Consider the following 27,938-nt stretch of genomic DNA (forward strand, 5'->3'; position numbering starts at 1 on the left):
TCCCTGACCACCCCCTTCTCCTGCTACCCTTTTACTAATCTCTGGAGTTCTAGTTCTTCTGCTAAGAAACTCCCCAGCATTGGACATCCTAAACCCATTCCTTCACACACTCCCTCCATCACTTGCCCAGAAACCTGGCCCTGCCTCCAGGAGGCTACTTTCTTCCCAAGTGTCCCTGGCTTTCCATGTGCACTTCCAGTTCACTCTTCTCCATGCCCCCTTCAAAACCTCTCCTCTTTTGAAATGAGGCACCGGGTTAATCCACTTTCATCTGTTTCTAGCCCTCCCTCCCCCAGCTGCTTCTTCGCATTCACTCAGGGCTTTGGCACTTGGTTTAAAACCTTGGTCTCCTGCCTTCCCCCTGGTGAATCCAGTAGCCTCCATAGTGACCTTTCTACCAGCCTTGTAGTCCCTTGACCTTGTCTGCTTCAGTGGTTATCATGCCCACCCCACCACATGAGTTGCCCCCATGGGCCATGCCTGTAATCAGGACACACCTGAACACTTGCCCTCTGAACTTTCCCTCCTTGGCCACAACCTTCCTTTTTTTTTTTATTGTGGTAAAAATATATGTAACAAAATATTTACCAATTTAACAGTTTTTACATGTATAACTCAGTGACATTGATTAATCATGTACAACCTTCCATTTTACCACTTTCGTTATTGTTAGTTGCTGTCGAGTTGGCTTCTACTCATGGCGACCCCATGCACAACAGAATGAAACATTGCCCGGTCCTACTCTATGTTCACGATCATTGTTTGCTTGAGTTCATTTTTGCACTGTGTATTTTGAGTACCTTCCAACATAGGGCGCTTCTCTTCCAACACTATACTGGACAATATTCTGTTGTGATCGTAGCGTTTTCATTGGCTAATTTTCATAAGTAGATCACTAGGCCTTTTCTTCTAGTCTGTCTTTGTCTGGAAGCTCCACTGCAATCTGTCCACCATGGGTGACCCTGTTATTTGAAATACCAGTGGCATAGCTTCCAGCATCATAGTAACATGCAAGCAACCACAGTATGACAAACTGACAGATGGGTGGTGGTTACTACCTCTACTACTGTAATTCCCATTCCATTGTAAACTTGCTCTTCAACCTGTAGCTCCTGACCGTCTATTCTTCAGACCAACAGTCCTTCCCAGCTCAGTCTGGTATCTTGTTGATTATTTCAGCCACATTCACCAGCATCCTCAGTTTCCTCCCCCTCCCAACTTCTTGTTCTTTCACTGCCCTCACTCAGCAGTCCCCAGACTGAATCAACTTAGAAGGCCTTTGTCCTGTGCCTGCTCCAGTCTGCTGAGTATTGCTGGAGATAATCACTTAATGTGGCTAAATGACTTGGTAACAAACCCCTGGCTTCTAACATTAACCTGATCCCCAGTGCCACCCCCCAGCTCTTCTCCTCAGTCAGCTCCCTTTTCTTCCTATAGCCACCAAATGTCTTGAAAATTCCTGTACAGCCTCTACTTTCTCACTTCCCACCCATGCATCAAACTATAGCCTGACTTCCACTCCCACTGAAATTGCCCAGACAAATTGCTTTTTATTCTTCATCTTACTTGATCTCTCCTCAACGGTTTAGTTCTTGAAGCTCTCCTCTTCTTCAGCTGAGACAAGAGTTTCTCATGGTTCTCCCTTCTCTCTGACCACTTGCTACCTTTCCCCCACTGACTTCTTCTTTCTTTTTAATAATGATTACTCCCTAAGTTCCTATCCTCTGCCCACTTCTCCCCTCACTCTAGCCAGGATCCTAACCCTGTGACATGGGGAAAAATGAAGAGCGTTGACCACACCAAAGGCCATTTCTGAAAACATCCTCTGCATTCAGCACAGATGTGAACTGAAACACCCTTGGGTGTCTGAAAGTGCCTAACAGCCTGCTTCTGAGATGACTGGCGTGAGTCCCAGGGCTGAAAAGTATTCGTGTTGGTGGTGACAGCAAGTGCTGATGTCCGTGGACTCTGGATGGGCAAGTCCATGGAATTAGCAAACAGTTTTACCTGCCATCTTAGGTATTCAAATTCTCATAGGCCATCAGTGACAATGAATGGGTGGTTCCTAAAACCTGGAGAAGAGCTGCCACTTCAAAAGCTGGGTCTTGGGCACATCAGCCCAGGGGCAAGGACTAGAAGGCAGAAGGGGGCAGGAAAGCTGGTAATAGGGAACCCAAGGTCGAGAAGGGAGAGTGTTGACATGTTGTGGAGTTATTAACCAATGTCATAAAACAATATGTGTACTAACTGTTTAATGAGAAGCTAGTTTGTTCTGTAAACCTTCATCTAAAGTACAATAAAAGGAAAGAAAAAAAAAAAAAGCTGGGTCTTGCAGTGGAAACAGTGCTGCGTTTGGAGTTAGATGTTATGTTTTTGAATCCCAGCTCTCCTCTTAACTACTTGTGTGACCTTCGGCAACTGACCTTCTCCCTGCTGTAGCTCAGTAGTTTCATTTGCAAAATAGACAACGAGTTCTTCTGAGGGTTAGGGATAATGTATGTGTATATGTAGTGCCTGGTACATAGTAGGAAGATGTTATTATTATTTGCTAGACTTGATTTGGGAGTCCCTGGATGGTGCAAACAGTGAAGCACTTGACTACTAGCCAAAAGGTTGGCAGTTCGAACCCACCCAGTGACACCTTGGAAGACAGGCCTGGTGATCTGCTTCCGAAAGGTCACAGCTTGAAAATCCTATGGAGCAGTTCTACTCTACACACATGGGGTTACCAGGAGTTGGAATCGACTCCATAGCAACTAACAAAAGAAGACATAATTCAGTCCGGTGATTGAGCTGACTGAGTGATATTCTCTTAGGCTGACTGTAAACCTGACAAATCTGCCAACTTACCAAAAATTACTAATGAACCCCTTCTATGGCACTATGGCACCGGAGCCCTGGTGGTGCAGTGGTTAAGCATTTGGCTACTAATCAAAAGGCTGGCAGTTTGAATCCACCAGCTGCTCTTTGGAAACCCTATGAGGCAGTTCTACTCTGTCCTATAGGGTCGCTATGAGTAGGAATCTACTCAGTGGCACCAGGTTTTGGTTTATGAGTCAGAATCAACTCAACAGCAGTGGGTTTGGTTTTTTTGCTTTTACGGCACTAGCAGGGGCCCTGGTGGTGCAGTAGTTAAAGCGCTTTTCTGTTAACCAAAAGATCCGTGGTTCAAACCCACCAACTGCTCTGCGGGAGAAAGATGTAACAGTCTGCTTCTGTAAAGATATACAGCCTTAGAAACCGTATGGGGCAGTTCTACTCTGTCCTATAGGGTCGCTGTGAGTTGAAATGGACTAGACAGCAACGGATTATGGCACTGGCATCAGTGTAGAGGGAGAGATTTAGCAGAACTGGTGGTCCATGCTCTCAGATTGTTTGGAACTAGGCACAGTGCAATTAGAGCCCATTCTGTAGCAGTCTCTCACAGAGGTCTCAGTGGTGTTAGGTGGCAGGAGTTCTAGAGATAGAGGGATCAGTGTGAGCTGGAATAGATAGGAAAAGTGGCATGGGAGAACCTTTGGCTACATGGAATAGAAATGTCATGTTAATATAGAGCAGCTAATGAGTGATATAGTCACACGGAAAGGCAGGAATTAAAATTGATGCCAGAGACCCCAGGGCCACTGAATATTTTTGAGCAAGGGAGAACATGATGAAAACAGTGTTTTAGAAAGATTAGTGTAGCTTCCTTACATATAAGATATTTTTGATAGGCCAGTTGAGGGCAGGGAGAAGTCAGCTGGCTGTTGCAAGAACCAGAACCTGATCTGAAGCAGGGCAGGGCCAGGTTGGGAAAGAAAGGATGAAAATGCAAACTACTTTCAAAGGGAAAAAAAGTATTAAAGAAATTGGTGATTAATTTGGTATTAGAGGTGAAAGCAAGAAATGACTTAAAGGGGACTTTAGAGTTTCCACCAGGGATACTATGAAAGTGGGGGAGAAACTTTTATAGCAATTTAACATTGCTGCAACATCTGAGCCTGTGATCAGCACATTTGTGTTTTGTATGCTTTTTTTATTTCAATTTATTCTAGCAATTTATTATGTCTTACAAAGTGTCACTCTGCAATCATTTGGAAATTAAAAAAAAAAGGAAACTAATCTTTTACTTCAGATAGTTTGTGAAACACACTCCTTGAAGAATAAGAAAAGCATGGGATCTCTGAGAAGGAAGAGGGAAAGGGACCATTCCTTGGGCAGTGGTTCTGCTAATTCTTCTTCAAAACTCCATGTCAGGACAGATGGGAAGAGAGCCCAGTTGTCTCTGTAGAAAGGACACTCACATTGTGTTTACCAGTGAGTTTCCATCACTGCATGTGGACTTCACTTCCACCTTAGGAGGTGGTTGGGACCTTACTAAACTAAACAAAATTGGTATTAGCTATAATGGGGGCATAAAGTAGATGTCTAACCTGACTCACCCATACTCTCTTCTCGGGAAATGACACCACCCAGAGGCCCAGCTGAAGGGGCAGGCTTGGGAGACCATGTTTGGAATTTGCTTAGATGTCTCAAAACCAGTCAATCCATGTCACTAACTTGCATTAAACTCTCTAATGGTTTTCCAAAGTCCATAACGTGGACTATCAAAAAACCAACCAAACCCGTTGCCATCAAGTCGATTCTCGCTTATAGCAACCCTATAGAGCAGAGTAGAACTGCCCCATAGGGCTTCCAAGGCTGTAATCTTTATGGAAGCAGACTGCCATATCTTTCTCCCACAGAGCAGCTAGCGGGTTTGAACCACTGGCATTTTGGTTAGCAGGTGAACGCTTAACCACTGTGCCAACAGGACTCCTTGCTCTGCCCTATAAACCAAAAAATCAAACCCTTTGCCATTGAGTCAGTTCCGACTCATAGCAACCCTATAAGAATAGAGTGGAACTGCCCTATAGGGTTTCCAAGGAGCGACTGGTGGATATGAACTGCCAACATTTTGGTTAGCAGCCATACCTCTTAACTACTGCGCCACCCTACTTATTTTGGCCCTATATTCCCTCTCCCACCTCATCTTCCAGCATTCTCCCCTTGCTTTCTCTGCTTCAGCTCCACTGGCCTCCTTGCTGTTCCTTACACATGCCAAGTACAAATCCATCCCAAGGCCTCTTAATTTGCTGTTTCCTCTTCGTGAATATTCCTTCCCCGTATAAATTTGCATAGCTGGCACCCTCACTTTACTCACATCTCTGTTCAAATGCCCACTATCCCCGTCAAGGGATCTGAGACAACCTATGTAAAGCTAGCACCTTCCTTTTATCACTTTGCCATGCTCTATTTTTCTATTTTCCTTTATAACCTATCAGTGCTGCAATTACATGTGTTTATATTATATATATACATGGGGCCCTGTTGGCACAGTGATTAAGAGCTACAGCTGCTAACCAAAAGGCTGTCAGTTCGAATCCACCAGCCGCTCCTAGGAAACCCTATGGGGCAGTTCTACTCTGTCCTATAGTGTTGCTATGAGTTGGAATCAACTCCATGGCAATGCGTGGTGGGTGATGTATTATGTATGTTGTAGGGGAAAACCATCATAAATTTTAGGAAAGCAAAAAGAAAGTTTTATTTGGCATATATTCAAAAGGGCAGAAGTGGGAAGTGGACAAGCATACCGCCAGAGCCCTGTCTGCCTGAGTCCAAGGAAATATCACAGAACAGACAAAAGTGGGAAAACCGATAAGCATGCTGCTAGAGCCATGTCTGTCCAAGTCCAAAGAATATTACAGAGTAGGCAAGAATGGGAAAACAGACAAGCATGCTGCCACAGCCATGTCTGCCTGAGCCCAAAGACCATTACAGAGTCATCAGTATATATTAACATTACAAATGGGCAAAATCATTGAAAGCTTAGCCTTTTCAGATTGGCCAGAAACTGTGATCCTACATTTTGGATTGTCTTTCTTAACAATCATTGGTACAGGTTTCAGTAGGGAGAGTCAGGAGGGTCTTCATTGTCCAGTAAATTTCTATTCACTAAATGCTAATAGAAAAAGATAAGAGTAAAAGTCTTTTGTGTTGTGTGTGATTGGCTTTGTGTGAAAGTTTCCCTAAAAGGTATTTTCCAAGATTATCTTAGCTATTGTCTTTATACCTTAGGGCCCAGCTGATGTGTCCTTGTGAGTCCTTGTGAGCCCAGCTCCAGCTGGGTCATGTTCTCTATGCCCAAGGAGAGGGAATAATAATAACTCCAATATTATTTCCAAATCATGTATATGTGCATATGTGTGTATAATTTTTTTTGCCTTTTCATTCTCTTATTCTTAGTAGAATGTAAACTCCCAGCAAGCAGGACTTTATCTTGTTCATTGCTGTATCCTCACCACCTGGAACAATTATTAACACATTTTATACGCTCAGTTAGGAATTGCTGAATGAATGAATGGTCAGTGTCCAGCTTCTGCTCAGGCATTTGAACTAAGGACACAGTGACTTTTTTGGTTGATGATAGATGCTGGGTGCTGGCCCTGTGAGGTCAGTTGGGCTTGGGGCCAGCAGCCAGGTTCGGTCACTTGTAAGCATAGGAAGCTGGTCAAGATCAAAAGTGACACTGAGGGGAGAAATGGAAAGTTTTGCTGCCTGATGGCCTTTCTCCTCCCATTTGGGGCCTGACTGTATTTGGGTTTCTGTGCCCATAAACTTGTCCTGGTGTCTGTGTTAGTTTTCTATTCCTGCATAACAAATTATCACAAATTTAGTGGCTTAAAAAGCACCCACTTATTATTTCACAGTTCTTTAGGTCAGAAGTCCAGGCAGGCGTGCTTAGGGTCTCGTGAGGTGAAAGTGAAGGTGTTGGCCTGCCTGGGCTCTCATCTGGAGGCTCTGGGAAGAACCTGTTTCTAAGCTCATTCGGGTTGTTGGCAGAATCTAGTTCCTTACACTTGTAGGACTCAGGTCCCTGTTTTATTGCTGGCTTTTGGCTGGGAACTTCTCCTAGCTCCTAGAGGCCACTCTCAGCTCCTTGCCCAAGGCCCCTTCCATGTCAGCAGCTGAGAATCCCCCTTGCTTCAGATCCCTCTCACGCTTCAAATTTCTCTCACTTCCTCTTCTGCTACCAACAAGAGAGAACTCTGCTTTTAAAGGACTTGTGTCATTAGACTAGATTTACCCGAGTAATCTCCCTTTTAATTAACTCAAAACCAACTGACTAGTAGCCTTAACTATGTCTGTAAAATCCCTTTCCCATGTAAACTGGCAGTACCAGGGAGCCATAACGTATTTACAGTCCTGGGATTAGGATGGTGTTATGGATTGAACTGTGTCCCCCCAAAAGATATGTTGAAGTCCTAACCTCTGTACCTGTCAAAATCAGCCTGTTTAGAAATAAGGGTTTTCTTTTTTTATGTTAATAAGGCCAAAACCGAGTAGGGTGGTTCCTAAACCAAATCATTTCCCAGTAGTATCTTAAAAAAGAGCAGACGAGACACAGACACACAGACACGCATGGGGGAAGAGACCATGTGAAGAACCATCTATAAGCCAAGGAATGTCAAGGAATGCCTGGGGCTACTGACAAGGCAGGCCCCTCCCCTACAGCCAGTGCTCTGAGTGGACTTCTAGCCTCCTAAACTATGAGACAATAAATTTCGGTTCTTTAAAGCCACCCACTTGTGGTATTTTTTGTTATGGCAGCGCTAGGAAATTAAGACAAGCTGGAAATCTTGAAGGGCCATTTTAGGATTCTTCCGACCACAGTATCTTTTTTTTTTTTAATCTCCTTTAATTAACTAGATCTGGGGAGATGGAGGGATTCTGTTGTTGCAATTAAAGCGTAATGATAATCCTCTGTGGCTTATCACAGAGGACACAGCCTTGGGATGGGGGGTGGAGGTGGGGCTGAAGTTACAAACTTTGTCTTCTTGACTTCTACTAAATTGTGGTTCTTAATTTTCCTTTGGAATAGAGTTCAGAATAGAGAGATGCAAAAGATTAGACCATCTGCCATGCTTTATATGCCAAAAATAATGAAAATAGCCCCCTTGCCTCTAAGCTCTCTGGTAGAAAACTTTTTTTTTTTTTTTTAATATTCTCCCTTGCGAATCCCTTTCCAAGTGAGATCATTGGTGATCCTGAGCCTTTTCCCATGATTTAATTGAGGAGGAGAGGACCGCCCAGCTAAATCTCTCAGAATACATTCTGGGGTAATTGGCTTAAAGCCTCCAGGCTCTTGTTGAAATGAGTGGTTTTGGTTAATCCACACCATGAAGCCGAAAAGCTATTATGTATGTATACGTTAGTCATGAGGTATTATCAAGAAATTCCATGTAGAAGGGAATAAGCTATGGTTTGGGATTGAAAAAAAAATATTAGAAGAAAAATGCAAGACATAAACTCTGTTTCCCCCAGTTATAAATCTGAGTAAGCTTTCAAGCCTCTGCATGACTCAGAGAGGTCACTGACCAAATCTGCTGAGGGAGGCAAAATGAAACAAAAATGGCTACATTTTTATTATTTTTTTCCCTGCTGCTGTTAGCTCTTTCATTTGCCCCATGTAACACAATTTTCCAGAACACTGTAGGAAATCTGAGATATGGAACTGCTATCCAGTTCACCACCTAACTTCAAAAAATGTATAGTAGTAGTTGAGTGTCAACAAAATAGCATGTGGTAAGTTGCAAGGAAGCAAGGGGGACGCTTACTTTGTGGAAAATTGCTGGCAAGTGGAAGGATTGTAAGATTATGGCATTAGAGAGACTCAGCGTTGGAAAGGGCCTCACCCCTTTACAGCCTAGTCTAACCTTTATACTTTGTGCGGGGATCCCCTCGATAGCATGGAGACAGGAGGTCATACTCTTGATCGTACTCTTTAGAGAGAGTCAGAGGGAATTAGAAGGCAACAGCTATGATAGAGGCTAAGAGTCCTGGACCTTAGCTTAACTTTTTTGAGTTTTAGTGTAAAATGGAGATCACCATACCTAGTTAGCAAGGTTGATGTAGAATGAAATAAGATGCATGAGTAAGCTTTGTAAACCATTCAGCAATGGTAAGTTATTGTATGGTATTAGCACTATCAATAGGAAGAAATTGAGATTCTCACCTAGGGCGGTGGGTGATCAATGCTGGAAGAAAGGTACATGGAGCACAAGACAATTATTGGGAATGCAGGAAAAGACATTGCATTTTCACGGTCAAAACATGTAACACTAGGAGCTTGAAGGCTGCTTTAAAGAGGAAAGAAGAGGCAGCCACTGTGTAGAGCAGAAGCCTCAAGCCCAAGACAGAAAGCCTATGCTGCTCAGGTGTACACAGTATACTGGTTGGGCTCTCCGTAGCACCACCTAAGAGCAGAGCCCTTAAGTCACCAGGCCCACAGAGAACCCGGACACCAAGCTTTCATCTGAGGACTCAGGGGAAAAGTGCCTGCTCTTGAAGCTTCATGAGAAAAAAACAGAAGGCTGCCACAATCCTTAAATGAAATAAAGGCAATTTCCAAAAGCCATAACCAACCAACCAACCAGTTGCTGTTGAGTCAGTTCCAACTCATGGCAATCCATATGTGCAGAGTAGAACTGCACTCCATAGGGTTTTCAAGGCTGTGAACTCTTGGGAGCAGATCACCAGGACTTTCTTCTGAGGTGCCTCTGGATAGGTTCGAACCGCCAACCTTTCAGTTAGTAGTTGAGTGCTTAGCAGTTTTCATGACCCAGGGGCTCCCCATTGAAGAGTATCATCATACTTGTTAACTTGACTTCTTAAAAGCGTTTATCATAAACCGCTTCCTCTCTTGGGTAACCTTTTCCTCCTGCAGATGTAGGATTCAAAGGTAGAAAACTGAAAGCTGAACTCTTGGCTTTTGTCAGTAACCAGGTTGTGTATATTCATTTATTTCTGTATTCAACAAGCACTTGATGCCTACTCTTGCTACACCCTGTTCTAGGTCCCAGGGATTCAGATGTAGCCTACTGGGTGTCAGATGGGAACACACAGGAGCCCTGATGGAAGCAGGATAGCTTAATTATTGCTTTCCCTTACCTGTGCCCTCAGACAACAATGATTTAATATCGTTACCATTTAATATAACATACCATATACCATCTAATTTAATACTATTTCATATAGTTACCTTTGCTGATTCCTGTCCATGAGACCTTGCTTTTGGACTTGCTTCTTCTCACCCACCTTCAAGTTCCTAGGTTGAGCCCTATTCCTCTCCAAAGCCTTGCCAAATCCTCTTGCCACTGTGGATCACCATTTGCTTGTTGTCTGTGCTCCGATTTTACTGTGTCATTACCCCATTCCTGTCGGCCTCATGGCCTTTCAGCATGGTTTTATAGTACTGAGCCTGGCTCAATGGATGCTTGAGGCTGAATCTTGAGGTCCTTTCTTCAGACAGGAGGAGACAGGGTTTGAGTTGCCTGTGCCCTTGGGGAAGGTTCCTCCTGGCTTCTCTTTGTTCATGGCATCCCCCCGAGGATGGGCCATGGCAATCTTGCACTCAAGTAGCAGAGACTTGGCAGAAATGGAATCCGGGTTGTTAATGGGAACATACCGTAGGGCATCAGGCATGCTGTGGGTAAGAGCTATGTCAGTAGAAAGAGGTGCCTCTGCGAGTTGTTCCAGAGAGTGCCATAAAGCAAAGTGCGTGGGCCAACAAGAAATGGGTAGCCATTAAAGTGAGTGTGGGGGACCTGGAACACGGAGCTCAGATGATTATCACCCAATTTTTATGCATAATGGCACTCAGTCCAGTGTATCTTAAGGGCATTTCCACTGAAGAAAGAAGCCACTGGCATGGCTGGGACCTCAGCAGCTAGGACAGAATAGAACCAGGGTAGGAAAGTCAGGATTTCAAGACAATATGAACAACCAGATTGCAGTGTCTTGTGGTCTGTCCAGAGTGGAGCAGCCCTGCAATCAGTAGGTGGCATTGAGAGGTCCCGTCGCCCCCAAAGAAGGGGCTAGCATAGTTGTCAATTAGGCTATGGTCTAGGGGAGGGCTCTACTTCTAAGAGGAAGCTAGACTTTTAACCATGTGTACGCAGAGCCAACTTAGTGATGGTGTCTGGGGAAAATGAAGTCTGATAGAGTATATTCATAGAGGCAAGCTGAATACTGGGTGTTATCAGTGAGGGTCCCTAGCATAACGTGATGGCATACTTGCAACTGCATAATATAAGTACAGTTTAATAAAAGTCTGTTTACAAAGAAGTGGGCAGAGTATAGGAAAAACACAAGGGATGGTGCCGTATCCTGGGGCTAATAACCATGGGGAGTTGTTCCTAGGACTGAAGGGACAAGGATAGGAGTGGTTACCAAATTCCAGAGCTAAAGAAAGAGGTGTAGAGAGGACCACCAGACAGACAGGACCTGTGACCTCTGGTCATGGTGGCCCCACAGCAAAGGTGTCAGGAAGTAAATACCCCAGTGTCCTCACTTCTCTCTCAGATTTTGTAGGGTATTTTCCTTTGATCAAATTTAAACTGAGGCCCGAGGGCAATCACACCTATTGATACAGCCACTCCTAGGCAGGAACAGGGGGCAGAAGGTGGAGAGGCAGGCATAACTAGTTCTGGATCCCACCTTCTGGTGGGACTGAGCCTACTGACCTCCTACCCACCCTAGTAAGGTTTGGCTCAGGACTGGGGTGAGGCTGAGCCTCAGGCTAAACATCTCTGTTGCTTCGAGTTGATAGGAGCTGCGCCTGGCATTGTACCTTTAAAATAACAGCTTGCTCCATACATACGGGGGCCATATGTCCTCAGTTTTCCAGGACATTCTCAATTTCAAATATTCTGTCCCATTTTGCCCATAAGAACACTGGCACTGGTCAGATCACATGTTCCAATTTTTGATTCAGAAAATATGGTCACTGTACCCCTATACCACAACAAATGCCAGATGGTTAAAAGGGCTAATTTTTTTTAATGGTATACTTATCCCAATTGTTGAAGAAAGACAATTTTCCTACTATTGAAGCAATTGAAGAAATTATCAGTGACAAGTTTGATGGATCCAATTACATTAAAAACAAAACACCTTTTTTTTCTTTTTAGTAAAAGGAAATCAGCGAAACAAAAAGGTAAAGAGAAGAAACAGATTGGGGAAATAGTTGCAGTAAACATAATAGTTAAAACTTAGCATCTAGATACTTTGGGGGAGTTTTATAAAAATCTGAGACATCACAACCAAGTCTTCCTTGGACACATGGTCAAAGGATATAAGCAGACAATTCACACAAGAGAAACATTCACTGTAAACAAATACAATGGGGATAATGTAATGAATATTACTTAAAACGCCCTTGAATTCACACCTATTACATTATCAAAAATAAATAAAAGCTATAAAATCTAACGGGCGGGGCTTTGTGGAAACAGATACATTCATACATTGAAGAAAGCATTATAAATTATCTTTTTTTCCAACTAGAGAATAGTGTGATAATATGTAAAAAGGGCCACAAAATCAGTCCTCCACTGTGACCCATCAACTCAACTTTTGAGAATATATCCCAAGGAAATGACATTTTTTAAAGCTAATAAGCTCCATTCAGAAGAGGATGTGGAACCAGGGATATCATTGCTGATGTCAGATGGATCCTGGCTGAAAGCAGAGAATACCAGAAAGATGTTTACCTGTATTTTATTGACTATGCAAAGGCATTCAACTGTGTGGATCGTAACAAATTATGGATAACATTGTAAAGAATGGGAATTCCGGAATGCTTAATTGTGCTCATAAGGAACCTGTACATAGATAAAGAGGCAGTGGTTCAAAAAGAACAAGGGGATACTGTGTGGTTTAAAGTCAGGAGAGGTGTGGGTCAGGGTTGTAGCCTTTCATCATGCTTATTCAATATGTATACTGAGCAAATAATCCGAGAAGCTGGACTATATGAAGAAGAACGGGGCATCAAGATAGGAGGAAGACTTAACCTGCATTATGCTGATGACACAACCTTGTTTGCTGAAAGTGAAGAGGACTTGAGGCACTTACTGATGAAGAGCAAAGACTACAGTCTTCAGTAGGGATTATGCCTCAACATAAAGAAAACAAAAATCCTCACAACTGGACCAATAAGCAACATCATGATAAACAGAGAAAAGATCAAAGTTGTCAAGGATTTCATTTTACTTGGATCCACAATCAACACCCGTGGAAGCAGCTGTCAAGAAACAAACGACACATTGCATTGGGCAAATCTGCTGCAAAAGACCTCTTTAAAATGTTGAAAAGCAAAGATGTCACCTTGAAGACTAAGGTGCACCTGACACAAGCCATGGTGTTTTCAATCGCCTCATATGCATGTGAAAGCTGGATGATGAATAAGGAAGAACAAAGAAGAATTGATGCCTCTGAATTGTGATGTTGGTGAAGAGTATTGAATATACCATGGACTGCTAAAAGAATGAACAAATCTGTCTTGGAAGAAGTACAACCAGACTGCTCCTTAGAAGCAAGGATGGCGAAACTACATCTCACATACTTTGGACATGTTATCAGGAGGGATCAGTCCCTGGAGAAGGACATCATGCTTGGTAAAGTAGAGGGTCAGCGAAAAAGAGGAAGACCGTCAATGAGATGGATTGACACAGTGGCTGCAACAATGGGCTCAAGACAAACAATCCTGAGCATAGCACAGGACAGAGCAGTGTTTAATTCTATTGTACATAGAGTCGCTATGAGTTGGAACCGACTTGACAGCACCTAACAACAGTTAGCTCAGTTTTACCTGCATTGAAACAAACCAAATGACCAACAGTTGTGTGATGACTTAAATATATTATATTAGACCAGGATAAATGAGTATTATATTGTCATTAAAATATCAAATACATTACTTTATAAATGTGTGGAAGGATAAAGATGTCAAGTGACAAAATACAACATGAAACTCTATGATCGTGATTATGTTCATGTGACAGCTGGTTTTATCCAGTTATAAGGATTATATAAGCAGCAGTCTCTGATCACCATCCAGAAAAATCAACAGTGGTAAAGAAAGGTCCAAGAAGAAGTAGGAAGTCCTGATGGGTAGACAGAGCACAGCTGCAGGAAATCGGGGTGAGACAATGCTCAGGTGTCCAGAAAGGCAAGCAGACAGTAGAACAGTCTGGTGTTTTAGCCCCAGATACTGGGCCAGGAGTACTTGAGCAGAGTCTTAGGATGGAGGTGCCAAGCAGATTAGTTGGACAGAAATTCATCAACAGGGCCAAGGCCCTCTGAAGGGGTACTCTGAAGGGATTGGCGACGATATTGAGTCTGAGACAGGATCAGGCCAAGTTCGGTCCTGGAAACTGAGGCAGGACTCAGCTGCACATGAGGGGCAAGTGTTCCCAGTCATGGGGATGGAACAGAATGAAGCCACTGGGAGTCAGGGTGGGCAAGACATTTTCGTAAAGGGAACTAACTTATTGCCACTTAATTAAAATTTGAACATGTTGTCTCCACAAATGTCAGTGGACATTTCTCTAAAGTTCTTCAAGGGTGACTGGAAGATGTCCTTTCCCTGCTTCCTTCTTTTTTTTTTTCCTCTCTCTCTCCCCAGCTTATGTAAATGGTGTGGGGTGACATTTAGCTAAGAGGCTTTATCAGAATCTTGGTGAGAGGAGGGAGTTGTATGTCATGAAAAATTTATTCAGTGTATTATAGTTGCTTTAGTTTGATTTTAGCCATATTTAATTTGTTTTGAACTTTCAGATATTGTCATGGATTGAATTGTGTGCCACAAAAATATCTGTCAACTTGGCTGGGTCATGATTCCCAGTATTGTGTAATTGTGTACCATTTTGTAATCTGATGTGATTTCCTTATGTGTTGTAAATTCAATCACTATGATCTAATAAAATGGATTAGCGGAAGTTATACTGATGAGGTATATAAGGTTGGATAGTGGTTTAATCCAATCTCTTTTGAGATATAAAAGAGAGAAGTGAACAGAGACACATGGGAAACTCATACCACCAAGAAAGCAGTGCTGGGAGCAGAGTGCGTCCTTTGGACCTGAGGTTCCTATGCAGAGAAGCTCCCAGACCAAGGGAAGCTTGGACCTTCCTCCAGAGCCAATGGAGAAAGCATTCCCCTGGAGCTGACGCCCTGAATTTGGACTTATAGCCTACTGGACTGTGAGAGAATAAACTTCTCTTTGTTAAAGGCATCCACTTGTGGTGTTTCTGTTAGAGCAGCACTAGATGACTAAGACAGATATCAATAAAGGAGGGCATGAGATTTTTTTGTTTGTCAGAAGATTTTTTTGTTATATTTGGGGTTCATATGTCTAATGTTTTGGCCATACATGTAAAATGGTCATGCAGCATCATTTGAGGCACACTCTTCCAAGAAGCCTTCCCAGGTTTTCTGTTGGTGAGCTCCCCTCTCTGAACCTACCTCTTCCACTCATGACCACAGAGTCTAGCTCTGCATTGTTCTCTCTGTACATTACTCTTTGGAGCTAGATCAGTGGTTCTCTAGAGGAGTGGTTTTGCCCCTGAGGGGACGTTTGACAAGGTCTGGAAGCTCTTTTGGTTGTCAAAACTGAGGAAGAGAGGGCTGTGGGGACCATGGTCTCGGGGAACATCTAGCTCAGTTGGCATAACACAGTTTATAAAGACAATGGTCTACATTCTACCTTGGTGAGTAGCGTCTGGGGTCTTAAAAGCCTGTGAGCGGCCGTCTAAGAAACCCCACTGGTCCCATCCCTTCGGGAGCAAGGGAGAATGAAGAAAACAGGATACAAGGAAAAGATTAGTCCGAAGGACTAATGGTCCACAGCTACCAAGGCCTTCACCAGACTGAGTCCAGTACAGCTAGATGGTGCCCAGCTACTACCACTGACTGCTCTGACCAGGATCACAACAGAGGGTTCTGGATAGAGCTGGAGAAGGATGTAGAACATAATTCTAACTCACAAAAAAAAACACCAGATTTACTGGCCTAAAGGAGTCTGGAGAAACCCTGAGAGTATGGCCCCCAGATACTGTTTTAGCTCAGTGGTGAAGTTATCTCCGAGGTTCACTGTTCAGCCTGGGAGTGGACAGCCCTGTAAAACTAAATGGGACTAATGAGGTACAACAGTCCAGTGACAAGGGCCAGAAGGCAGAAGGGGACAAGGAAGCTGGTGATAGGGAACCCAAGGTTGAGTAAGGATATTGTTGATGTGTTGTGAGATTGTTAACCATTGTCATAGGGCAACATGTGTAGTAACTGTTAAATGAGAAACTATTTTGTTCTGTAAGCCTTCATCTTAAGTGAGAATAGCAGCCCAATTGGAAGAGCATAGTCAATGTCACTGTGACTGTGCATGTAGAAATTTTTGAAATGGTGTATCTTTGGCTATGTGTATTTTCACCAGAAAAAAAAGGTTAAGAAGTTAGAGGGTTGACATGTTGTGGGGTTGTTAACCAATGTCATAAAACAGTATGTGTACTACTGTTTCATGAGAAACTATTTGTTCTGTAAGCCTTCAGCTGAAGTACAATAAAAAAAAAAACCTGAGGAAGAGGTGCTGCTGGTATCTAGTGGGTGGAGGCCAGGGATGCTGCTAAACATCCTACAATGCATGAGACAACCCCCCACAACTAAGAATCATCTGGTCCAAAAAGTCAGCAGTGCCTCTGCTGAGAAAACTTGAGCTAGATTGTAAACACATTATGAGCTGACATGATGTATTAAGATTCTCTTGTATCCACCCCCCCCCCAGATTCTTACAAAATAATAATCACTACTAGCAACTAACATTTATCAAACTCTTACTGTGAGCCAGGCACTGTTCCAAGCACTTTCCACATATTAACTCATTTAATCGTTTTCATTAAGAATTACTGTTATCCCATTTTACAGATGGGAAATCTGAGATGTGAGAGAGTTAAGTAGCTTGCCCATGGTCACACAGCTACTGAGTGATAAAGTCACTTGCTGGTAGTAAGAATGGTAATAGTAGTAGCAGTAGAATTGTTAGTAATTCAGCCAAGAGCTTTGTGCTGTTGACTCATTTCATCTTTGTCACAACCCATGGAATAGATATGCTATAATACCCATATCAGATATGCAGAAAGTAAGACTCAGATGACCCTGGCTTGTATTTATGAATTTGTGCATTTGTAAAAATTACTGTTCGCTCCCCACCCCACCCCCCAACAGCACTGTAATCCCAAGAATGTAAGGACCTTGCTGCTCTTGCCCCATAGTAATCCTACTGTTCAGCTCAGGGTCTGGCCATAGTACACACTCAGTAACTGATTGAGAGAAAAGAGAATGAAATGTCAGGCATTAGATGCTTGTGGATGGACCAGCTGAGGTTAGCTGTAGCTTGGCCACTGAGCCATGTTGTCTTTGCCCTGGTACTTTCCTGTGATTCCTTCCCTCCACTGGACCTTGAAGCTACCCCATGAAAGAATGTGGTCCTTATCACCCGTAGAGCCCAAGAGTGGTGGGGGCTGGTCGAGAACATGGACTCTCCTTCTGGGGCTTGTCAAAACAAGCAGGATAATCTGATCTCCAGGAGCTGAACAATCATGACCATTTAAAACCCCAATTTTTCAGGAACCTTTGAAAGTCTTTCTGACTGGCTCTGAGAGGAGGGATGGGCTTTCTTTGGGTGGATGCTTATGTCCCTACCTAATGAAATTTGATGACACATGAGGCTAGGTAGAGAGACTTTTTTCCCTTCTGATATCTGGATATTTTCAGAACCTAGATAATTGTATCCTATTTACATCAAACATGCAGGTAACTCTAGACTTTTATATCTGTATTATTTCTGGGGAGGCATAATAAGATTATGAATGACAGTAATTGACATTACATGCTTTAATTAAATTTCCTTTTCTGTGAATCAAAACCTTTCCATTCAGTCCTGCAGTGCTATTTCTAGATTTTTCTTTTACATATTCTAATGCGTTAAGCAGCAGGTATAGCATAAGTTCATTTTTATAAATTCTGCATCCCATAGATTAAATGAGATAATGTGTGCAGGGGGGCTCGCTTAATGCCAGTCACATAGTAATTATTAATGAGAAACGTTAGCTTAATTTGCATACACTGTGTCTTTTTGGTGTTGGCTCTTTAAAGAATATTGTGCTTCTTAGATGATAATCATAAAGCCAATGGTTATGAAAAGAGCCCTTTTCTCAAATAATTATGGGCAGCATAGTACTTACATCCCAGCATTTCTCCTCTAAGCGCTTTTAGGTGGTCTTTGGGGTTCCTGGGCAGTGTAAACAGTTAATACCCTTGACTGCTAACCAGAAGGTTGGAGGTTGTAGTCCACCCAGAGGCACCTTCGAAAAAAGACTTGGCTATTACTCCCGAAAAGCCAGCCACTTAAAACCCTATGGAGCACAGTTCTACTCTGCACGTGTGGGGTTGCCATGAGTTGGAATCGACTGCTGCTGAGTCCCCCCAAGTTCCAGCATCTTGGGAACCACTTCAGAGTCTCAGCAGGAGTACTTCCCCAGAGCGCAGATGAACTGGTCCCAGCATCTGAGTAATCCATTTAGCCCAGTGCCAGTACTGGCTCATCTCTTGACTTCATCTGCAAGTGGAAATAGGCACACAGTTCCAGGGCCTGCCTCCTCTGGCAAGACTTTGCTTTCAACCAACTAACCAACAAACCTAAAGGGCCAAAGTGACAAATAATGAAATACAAGCAATCTTTATTTTTTCCCCTAATACATGCATAAGATCACAAGCTTGTGCATAGGAATGTGTATGTGGATGCCTTCACATCTTCATTATCTCTCCTGGAAGGGCAGATCATCTACAGCAATTGAGAGAAAGCTTTGAGGGCCCGGTGTAGCCCATGTCGAGGACCGTCTGGGGTCACCCAGCTGTGCCCATATCTTTCTCTGCCTAAGTAGATGTTTAAGACCTTGGTTCTTTCGGTGGACTGAGGAATTTCAAGTCCCCCAAACAAGACTCTTTTGTCACTGGCTCCTAGCAGTTAACCCCCTGAAAGTGCCCAACCCAGCCTCCACCCTTGTCTGCTGACAGGTAACTTGAAGTCTGTATGCAGACTGAGCAGAAACAAGCAGGCACTCCAGATTTCAAGTTGCCAAGAGGCGAGAGGCAGAATCCTGCTTGCTTTCTGCAGCAGGTCTATGAGTCTCATGTGGCATCATATTAAATTATATAGGCAGCCACTTGTTCTCAACCGGTACTCTGAGCTGAGAGTTATAGTGAGCAGGCAGCATTCTCCTGAGGAGACTGGTTGAAAGATCGTATAGCTACACAGACCTCCAGGCCTTGGAAAATTGGCCTGTAAGCAGAGGGGTGTGGGACATTGTGGAAGAGGTCAGCTCTGGGCAGAAGATACCATGATCGTGGCTGAAACCCCGGACCATGGGCTGTGGGGCACTTTGCCCTAAAGGTAGGTTGGAGCCTGGACCAAGCTGAACACGCTACAGTGGGGGTGATTCTCTGTTGGGAGGTGCTCGGGCAGGCTCCTGGCTTATCTCTGGTGTTTGGGTTTCTGAGATGATAGGTTCCCCCTCCTCTTGCCTTTGAAGGTCATTTATATCAACTTAACATGCCTTAGTCTAGTTCTGTTGTTAGAGATAGCTATAGAAGGCTGTGTATGTGTGTGTGTGTGCGTATGAAGTGTTTAGGGGTGAGAGGGGAGGAGAGGAGGATAAACAAAGAAATAAAGGGATGAAGGACTTTGGAAAGAAAAAGCTCTACCTAATTTCACTACTTGCTGTCCTCTGTTCTACATATTCATCACTATAAGCAAGTCTTCTGAAACTGTAGAAAGAAGCTTTTGACCTCTGTGAGCTATTAGTCTGCTAAATGCTTTTCCTAAGACCTAATAGCCAGCTCTACTGCACACTTAGAGCAGAGAGGGTGTTGTAATTCTCATTAATGATAATAAAAGGAAAGGGACAAATATCTTACTTCAAGAGTTCATAATCAGCAATGCCTGATGGGCCCTTCCAGTTCTCCTGAATAGTTTGGAACAAATAGATTACAACAGGAACTGGAATGGGTTTGATTGATGTGCATGCAAGTTCTTGGCAAGATTTTCCACTCGGCTCCCACCCATAGGTTTAACATGCTTTGAAAATTTATATGTTTGGGTTGTTTATGATTGGACTGAAATACACCCTCCAAGCAGATTTTGACAAGTTAGAGCTTATATTGGTTTGGCCTCCTTGGTCTGAGTTTTGAAAAGACTATGAGTAATAAAGGAGTAGTCCCTGAGTGGTGTTAACAGTTAAGTGCTCAGCTGCTAACTGAAGGGTTGGCGGTTCACGTCCATCCAGAGGTACCTTGGAAGAAAGGCCTGGTGACCTACTTCCAAAAAATTAGCCATTGAAAACTCTATGGAGCAGTTCTACTCCAACACACATTGGGTCGCCATGAGTTAGAATCGATTGACCATAACTGGTTTGGGTTTTGGTTTAATAAAGGAGTAAAGGGTGGCCCTGGGTAACTTTCAGCCACATGGACACCCAAGGGATGACCATGGTGAGATAGTCTTCTTGGTTCCCCTGAAGATGTATAGGAGGAGACTTGGTTCCTCCCTGGAGTTCATAGTGCTTTCATCACAGATTAGCAGACCCCTCCTAATTGGTAAATATGTAAACCCCAAGTTCACTCATTTGAACCCTCTGGGAAGACATTTGTGCTGGATATCCCAGCAAGAGAGAGTAGAAACTCAGCAGGGAAAGCAGGAGACGTTGGGAGATGAAGAGCTGATAACTGACTCCTGGGAAGGTCCTAACCAGAGGTATGGCATTTGCCCTTTGGTTGGGGTGGTGGGTGGAGCAGACATTCAAGAAGGAAGATAGTGAGAAGGTCCTGGGCCGCTATTGGTAGAAGAAAAATGGCATTTCATTGATGTTTCACTTATTCTATGGGGACCAATGGAGAGGAACATTTTCCCCAGTATTTACTATTTATTTTTATTTTTGTTCTTTATATAATTTGCCACTTAATATCTTTTGTTAATTTTTCTTATGAGCTTTAATAGATTTTTATCATGGATTTTTATAATGAGCTCATTATATATTAAGGGTGTTGATCTGTGCTTGCCACATTAGTTGCAGTTTTTTTCCAGAGTGATGTTACCCTTGTTGCTTAAGCAAAGTTACTTGCTCTGATCTGCTTTCTTATTTTAAAAAACAAGTCTGCAGTTTACTTCTACTCCCCTCGCCTAGAATCTAGTCTTAAGCACCATTAAAAATCAAATCTTCTTACTCTGGGAAACTTCTAACATATCCACGGTAGAAAGAATAGTGTTAGTGTAATACACCCCAAATTAACTTATCACGCAGCTTCAACAATGCTCGCCTTGTGCTGATCTTATTTCATTTATACCTCCTATCTGTCCCTTGGAGCCCTGGTGGTGCAGTGGGTAAGAGCTACAGCTGCTAACCAAAAGGTGGCAGTTCGAATCCACCAGCCACTCCTTGGAAACCCTATGGGGCAGTTCTACTGTGTCCTATAGGGTTGGTATTAGTCAGAATCCACTCAACAGCATGTGAGTGTCTGTTGCTTGCCCCCTGCTGGAAGAATGAAATGAATCCCAGATGTATCATTTTATCTGTAAATATTTCAGTGTATAACTCTTAAGCATAAGGGTTCTTTGGGAAAAACATAACTGTATTACACATAGAAAAATTAATAATTCTTTTAACATCTTCAGCTATTCAATCTCATAATTTTGATTATTTCATTTTATTTGTTTATTTGTTGATTGAATGATTAGAGTTTGTTCGAATGGAGATCAAAATAAGGCCCATGCCAAACATCTAGCTCAATTGGCATAACACAGTTTATAAAGAAAATGTTCTATATTCTACCTTGGTGAGTAGCGTCTGGGATCGTAAAGGCCTGTGAGCAGCCATCTAAGATACTCCACTGGTCTCACCCCTTTGGGAGCAAGGGAGAATAAAGAAAACAAGATACAAGGAACAGATTAGTCCAAAGGACAAATGGACCACAGCTACCACGGCCTCAGCCAGACTGAGTCCGGTACAGCTAGATGGTGCCGGGCTGCCACCACCACTGGCTGCTGTGACCAGGATCACAACAGAGGGTCCTGGACAGAGCTGGAGAAAAATATAGAACAAAATTCTAACTCACAAAAAAAAGACCAGACTTACCGGCCTGACAGAGACTGGAGGAACCCTGAGAGTATGGCCCCCAGACACCCTTTTAGCTCAGTAATGAAGTCACTCCCAAGGTTCACCCTTCAGCCAAAGATTAGACAGCCCCATAAAACAAAATGAGACTAATGGGGCACAACAGTCCAGGGACAAGGACTAGAAGGCAGGAGGGGACAGGAAAGCTGGTAATAGGGAACCCAAGGTTGAGAAGGGACAGTGTTGACATGTCATGGGGTTATTAACCATTGTCATAAAGCAATATGTGTACTAACTGTTTAATGAGAAACTATTTGTTCTGTAAACTTTCATCTAAAGTACGATTAAAAAAAAAAAAAAAAACCAGCAAACAAAAAAAAAGAAATAAGGCCCATGCCTTGCAATTGGCTGTTTATTTTGTTGTTGTTGTTAGTTGTTGTCGAGTCAATTCAGACTCATGGAAGCCCATGTGTTAGAGTAGAACTGCTCCATAGAGTTTTCTTGGCTGTAATCTTAACAGAAGCAGTTCGCCAGACCTATCTTCCGTGATACTGCTGGGTGGTTCACATCACCAACATTTAAAACATTAGCAGTCGAATGCAAACCGTTTACCTCACCTAAGGACCTCTCTTTTACTCCTTGCAATATATTTACTGAAGAAACCTGTAACTTGGCTTGTAAAGTTTCCTGTAGTCTAGATTTTGCTAATGGTATCTTTGTGGTGAAATTTAACAGGTTCTTCTGACCCCTGCATTTCCCCAAAATTGGTAGAAAGATCTAGGGTTGGTTGGGCATCTTTTGGGTGGGGGTGGGAGTGGGGAATTACTTTTGGTCATCTCTCTTTTTGTGATGTTAGGAGCCATTGATTATCATTGCCTAGACACATTAATTCATTACAAGTTTCAAATGGTGATGTTCTAATTCATTTATTCCATCTTCATTTATTAGCCCTAACACTATATAATGATAAACTTTCCCTCATTAAGTATTTAGTCAGCCAGAGGTACAGTTTGATTTAGAAATATAGAATAAACGTTAGATTCTTTCCCTTTATTTACCAGCTTTCAAAATAAGGGACTACCTAGCATCCTCCAGAGGCGACCAGTGAAGAGTTTTGTTTTGTTTTTTAGAATCATTATTAATTCATGGGCTTAAATATAATTGATATGTTTCAATCCACTGCAGTTATTATCTTTATTGAAGTTTGGCTTCAGAAGTCTTTGGCTGGCGGAATCCTCTTTGATGTGTTCCCACCTAGTAGAAATTCACAGCTTATTGGTACGTGGTAATAAGATGTTCCAGACTCATTTTGTATATTTTCTGCCTCAGACCTAGAATCAACCATTTCTCCAAGGAGCCCTGGTTCCTTTTAGTGAGAAACGTCCTTAATATTTAGAAACCATAATCAGGAGCTGTGGGTATTGAGCACCATTTTTTTCCACCTCTTTATACCTCTGAAAATCCACCCAAACCACCGTCACCCCTTTCAGAACCACCACCCACTATACCCACCACATCAAGTACTCCTACTGTCATTGCCATCCTGTCGTCCCCTTCCCTCAAGTGCCCAGCTTCCAGACTCCATAACGCCCATGAAATAGTCCTTCTGCAACTGCCTGGGTACTTTGAGCACACCATTTGCTCCAAAATGTTCTGGGTTGTAAGGCATTTCACAGGCCTTTTTCTATTCTCTACCTCTCTCTTTCACCATCCTCTCTCATCATCCATTTGAAGCCCAAGACCAGAGGGATAGATCATAATTCTGTAAAGTCTCTTCCAACTTTGTTTCTGGGCTCTGGTGGCTTGACAGAGCCATTCTTGTTTCATGAGATCATCTCTGAGTAGTCCCTTTGTCTTTCCCAGTGCTTACATGTGTTGCTAGGCACATATTAAGCAAAGGTGGGGGGTGGGTAAACTAATGTTTACCAAATGCTTACTAAGGCATAGACTACTATGTGGGGCATTTTATATGTGTTATTTCATCTAAATTTCATTACAAACCTCTGAAGTAAGTATTATAAGTCCCATTGTAGAGGGCAAGACAAGTTAAATAAAAGACAGAGCTAGGGTTAATCCAAGGTCTACCTTTCTCCAGGAAGCAGGCTAGCCCAGACTTCCTTATCATGGTAGACTGTGTCCCATGAAGACCTGCTTAGATGGATCCATCAGGAACCTTTTCATAGCCAAGCTGCAAAATCATAAACTCTGCTTTTCTTATCCTTCTCTAGTTCCCATTGCTTTTAAGATTAAACCTATACTTTGTATGTTGTAAAGTCCTGGGTGGTGCAAATGGTTAATGCACTTGGCTGATAGCCAAAAGGTTGAGGGTTTGAGTCCACCTAGAGGTGCCTCAGAAGAAAGGCCTGTGGATCTACTTCCAAAAAAATCAGCCATAGAAAACCCTATGGAGTACAGCTCTACTGTGACACACATGGAGTTACCATGAGTAACTAGTACTTGAATACGTGGTTGTGTGTTCTAGCCTTCAGCCTAACTTTCAAACAGCACCCCATAGATGCACCACCTTCCAGCCGCTCTTTCCCCATATGTGCCCTGTACACCTGGTGAACTCCTAATTCTCCTTTAAGATGCAACTGAAGTATCTGCTTCTCTGAGAAGCCCTTGCTGATTTCTACTCCTGGACGAGTTAAGTGAATACTTTGGCTCCTGTAGAATACTGTGCCGTACTCTGGGTCTTATTCATCTGTTTGACCCCAGGACCTAGCACTGTGCCCGGCTCAGGGAAGTTGCTCAGCAGTGCTATTGACTGCCCATTTAAATGAATGAATGGATGTGTGGTACCAGCTAGCTCATGCTTGCTCACATGGGTGTAACACTGTCCTCTCTTAAATGGTCTTTACAGTTTCTTACAGCCTCTGCCCCTTAATGCTTCTGTTGTGCATGTCTATTTTTGTTCATAGTTAAATTATGCTTTGGGCCTGGGAGACGCAACTGGAAAGAGGCTCCCAGTGCATTGCCTTGCACGTAGTCAAGACCCAGTAATTATCCGTTGAATTGAATGGAACAGAAGGTTGTGCAAAAGGAAGTACATTGGAAGTGGCAAGCATGCAATCAGCAGAACACCAGACAGACAGTTAAAGCATCTCCAATTTACTACAATTTCTTTTAATAGGTTCTCTGTACACATTTGCTGTCAGCATGAACTGCCAGTTTAAAAAAAAAACAAAAAGGAAGAAGCTGAATGGCTCTTTTGATCCACAGTGACTGGAAGCATTTTGCCATATCCAGTGCAATGGCCCAGGATTTTCTAGTTTTGGGTAAGACTTGGTCATTAATGCTAAGGAGGTCTAAATGATAAGCAGAAATGCTTCGTACTAATGTTTTTAACCCCCAGTCTCAGAAACAGCACACACTTGCCTTCTCTGCTGCCTCCATTTCCTCATCCTTCCCCATTACAGTTTCTCTTCTTAAAGCCAGACCCTCCAAAGATTTACTGTCTGGTTTTGATGTGTCAGGTGGAGCTGCCTGTTTGGCTGTGACACTCTGCTGGAAAGGGAAGACTGCTCAGGGGCCAGCATTGCCACACTGCTCATTCATCCAGTAAATATTATTAAGCACTTACTGGGTGCCGAGTGCTGGCAGTACAGTGGTGGGCAAGGCTGAAGTCCCCTTGGAACACTCAAATAATGGGGGAGACAGATGTCTCCAGGTGTGCACACAGTTGTATACAGGCATACCTCGTTTCATTGCACTTCACTTTATTGCACTTCCAACAGCATGTGTTCACTTCGTGTCTCTGTGTCACATTTTGGTAATTCTCACAATATTTCAAACTTTTTCATTATTATTATATCTATTATGGTGATCTGTGATCAGTGGTCTTTGATGTTACTATTGTAATTCTTTTGGGGCACCACGAACCACACCCGTATAAGATGGTGAACTTAATCGATAAATGTTGTGTGTGTTCTGATTGCTCCACCGACCAGCTGTTCCCTGTCTCTGTCCCTCTCCACGGGCCTACCTATTCCCTGAGACATGACAATATTGAAATTAATCCAATTAATAACCCTACAATGCCCTCTAAGTGTTCAAGTGAAAGGAGTAGCAGGTCTCTTACTTTAAATAAAAAGCTAGAGATGATTAAGCTTAGTGAGGAAGGCATGTCGAAAGCTGAGATAGGCTGAAAGCTAAGCCTCTTGCGCCAAACAGTTAGACAAGTTGTGAATACAAGGGAAAAGTTCTTGAAAGGTATTAAAATTGCTACTCCAGTGAACACACTAATGATGAGAAAGCGAAACAGCCTTATTGCTGATACGGAGATCAAACCAGCCACAACATTCCCTTAAGCCAAAGCCTAATCCAGAGCAAGACTCTAACTCTCTTCAATTCTGTGAAAGCTGAGAGAAATAAGGAAGCTGCAGAAGAAAAGTTTGAAGCTAGCAGAGGTTGGTTCCTGAGCTTTAAGGAAAAAAGCTGTCTCTGTAACATAAAATTGCAAGGTGAAGCAGCAAGTACTGATGTGAAAACTGCAGCAAGTTATCCAGAAGATCTAGCTAAGATAATTGATGAAGGTGGCTACAGAAAACAATAGATTTTCAGTCCTTGTATTTGAAGAAGATGCCATTTAGGACTTTCATAGCTAGAGAGGTGAAGTCAATGCCTGGCTTCAAACTTCAAAGGACAGGCTGACCCTCTTGTTAGAGGCCAGTGCAGCTGGTGACTTTAAGTTGAAGCCTATGCTCATTTACCATTCTGAGTGTCCTAGGGCCCCAAAGAATTATGCTAAATCTACTCTGCCTGTGCTCTATAAATAGAACGTCAAAGCCTGGATGAAGCACATCTGTTTACAACATGGTTTACTGAATATTTTAAGCCCACTGTTGAGACCTACTGCTCAGAAAAAAGATTCCTTTCAAAATATTACTGCTGATCGACAGTGCATCTAGTCAACCAAGATCTCTGATGGAGATATACAAGGAGGTTAATGTTGTTTTCATGCCTGCTAACGCAACATCCATTCTGCAGCCAATGGATCAAGAAGTAATTCCAACTTTCAAGTCTCATTATTTAAGAAATACATTTCATAAGGCTATGGCTGCCATAGATAGTGATTCCTCTGATGGATCTGGACAAAGTAAATGGAAAACCGTCTGGAAAGAATTCACCATTCTAGATGCCATTAAGAACATTCGTGATTCATGGGAGGAGGTCAAAATATCAACATTAACAGGAATTTGGAAGAAATTGATTCCAGCCCTCATGGATGACTTTGAAGCATTCAAGACTTCAATGGAGGAAGTAACTGCAGACGTGGTGGAAATAGCAAGAGAACTAGAATTAGAAGTGGTGACTGAATCACTGCAATCTCATGAGAGAACTTTAACAGATAAGGAGTTGCTTCTTATGGATGAGCAAAGAAAGTGATTTCTTGAGATGGAATCTACACCTGGTAAAGACGTTGTGAACATTGTTGAAATGACAACAAAGAATTTAGAATATTACATAAACTTAGTTGATACAGCAGCAGCAGGGTTGAAAGGATTGACTCCTACTGTGGGTAAAATGCTATCAAAAAGTATTGCATGCTACAGAGAAATCTTTCGTGAAAGGACGAGTCACCCGATGCAGCAGACTTCATCATTGTCTTATTTTAAGCAATTACCACAGCCACCCCAGCCTTCAGCAACCACCATTCTGACTGGTCAGCAGCCATCAACATCAAGGCAAGACCCTCCACCAGCAAAAAGATTACGACTCTCTGAAGGCTCAGATGATGGTTAGCATTTTTTAGCAATAAAGTATTTTTAAATTAAGGTATATACATTGTTTTTTTAGACATAATGCTATTGCATACTTAATAGACTACAGTATAGTGTAAACATAACTTTTATATGCACTTGGAAACCAAATAATTCATGTGACTCACTTTATTGCGATATTCACTTTATTGCAGTG

At 42.7% G+C, this 27,938-nt stretch overlaps 1 protein-coding gene across 1 annotated transcript in view; it reads left to right on the plus strand.

The window, feature by feature from the left end:
- Nucleotides 1–27,938, plus strand: part of PARVA (parvin alpha) — a 156,556-nt gene that overhangs the window by 68,734 nt on the left and 59,884 nt on the right. The window contains exon 2 of the mRNA XM_023736930.1: nt 6,737–6,743. Within this exon, the coding sequence (XP_023592698.1) occupies nt 6,737–6,743 (7 nt within the window). The remainder of the gene's footprint in view (nt 1–6,736; nt 6,744–27,938) is intronic.

This window comes from Trichechus manatus, unplaced genomic scaffold, assembly GCF_000243295.1.
Source record: "Trichechus manatus latirostris isolate Lorelei unplaced genomic scaffold, TriManLat1.0 scaffold00006, whole genome shotgun sequence".
Lineage (NCBI taxonomy): Eukaryota > Metazoa > Chordata > Mammalia > Sirenia > Trichechidae > Trichechus > Trichechus manatus.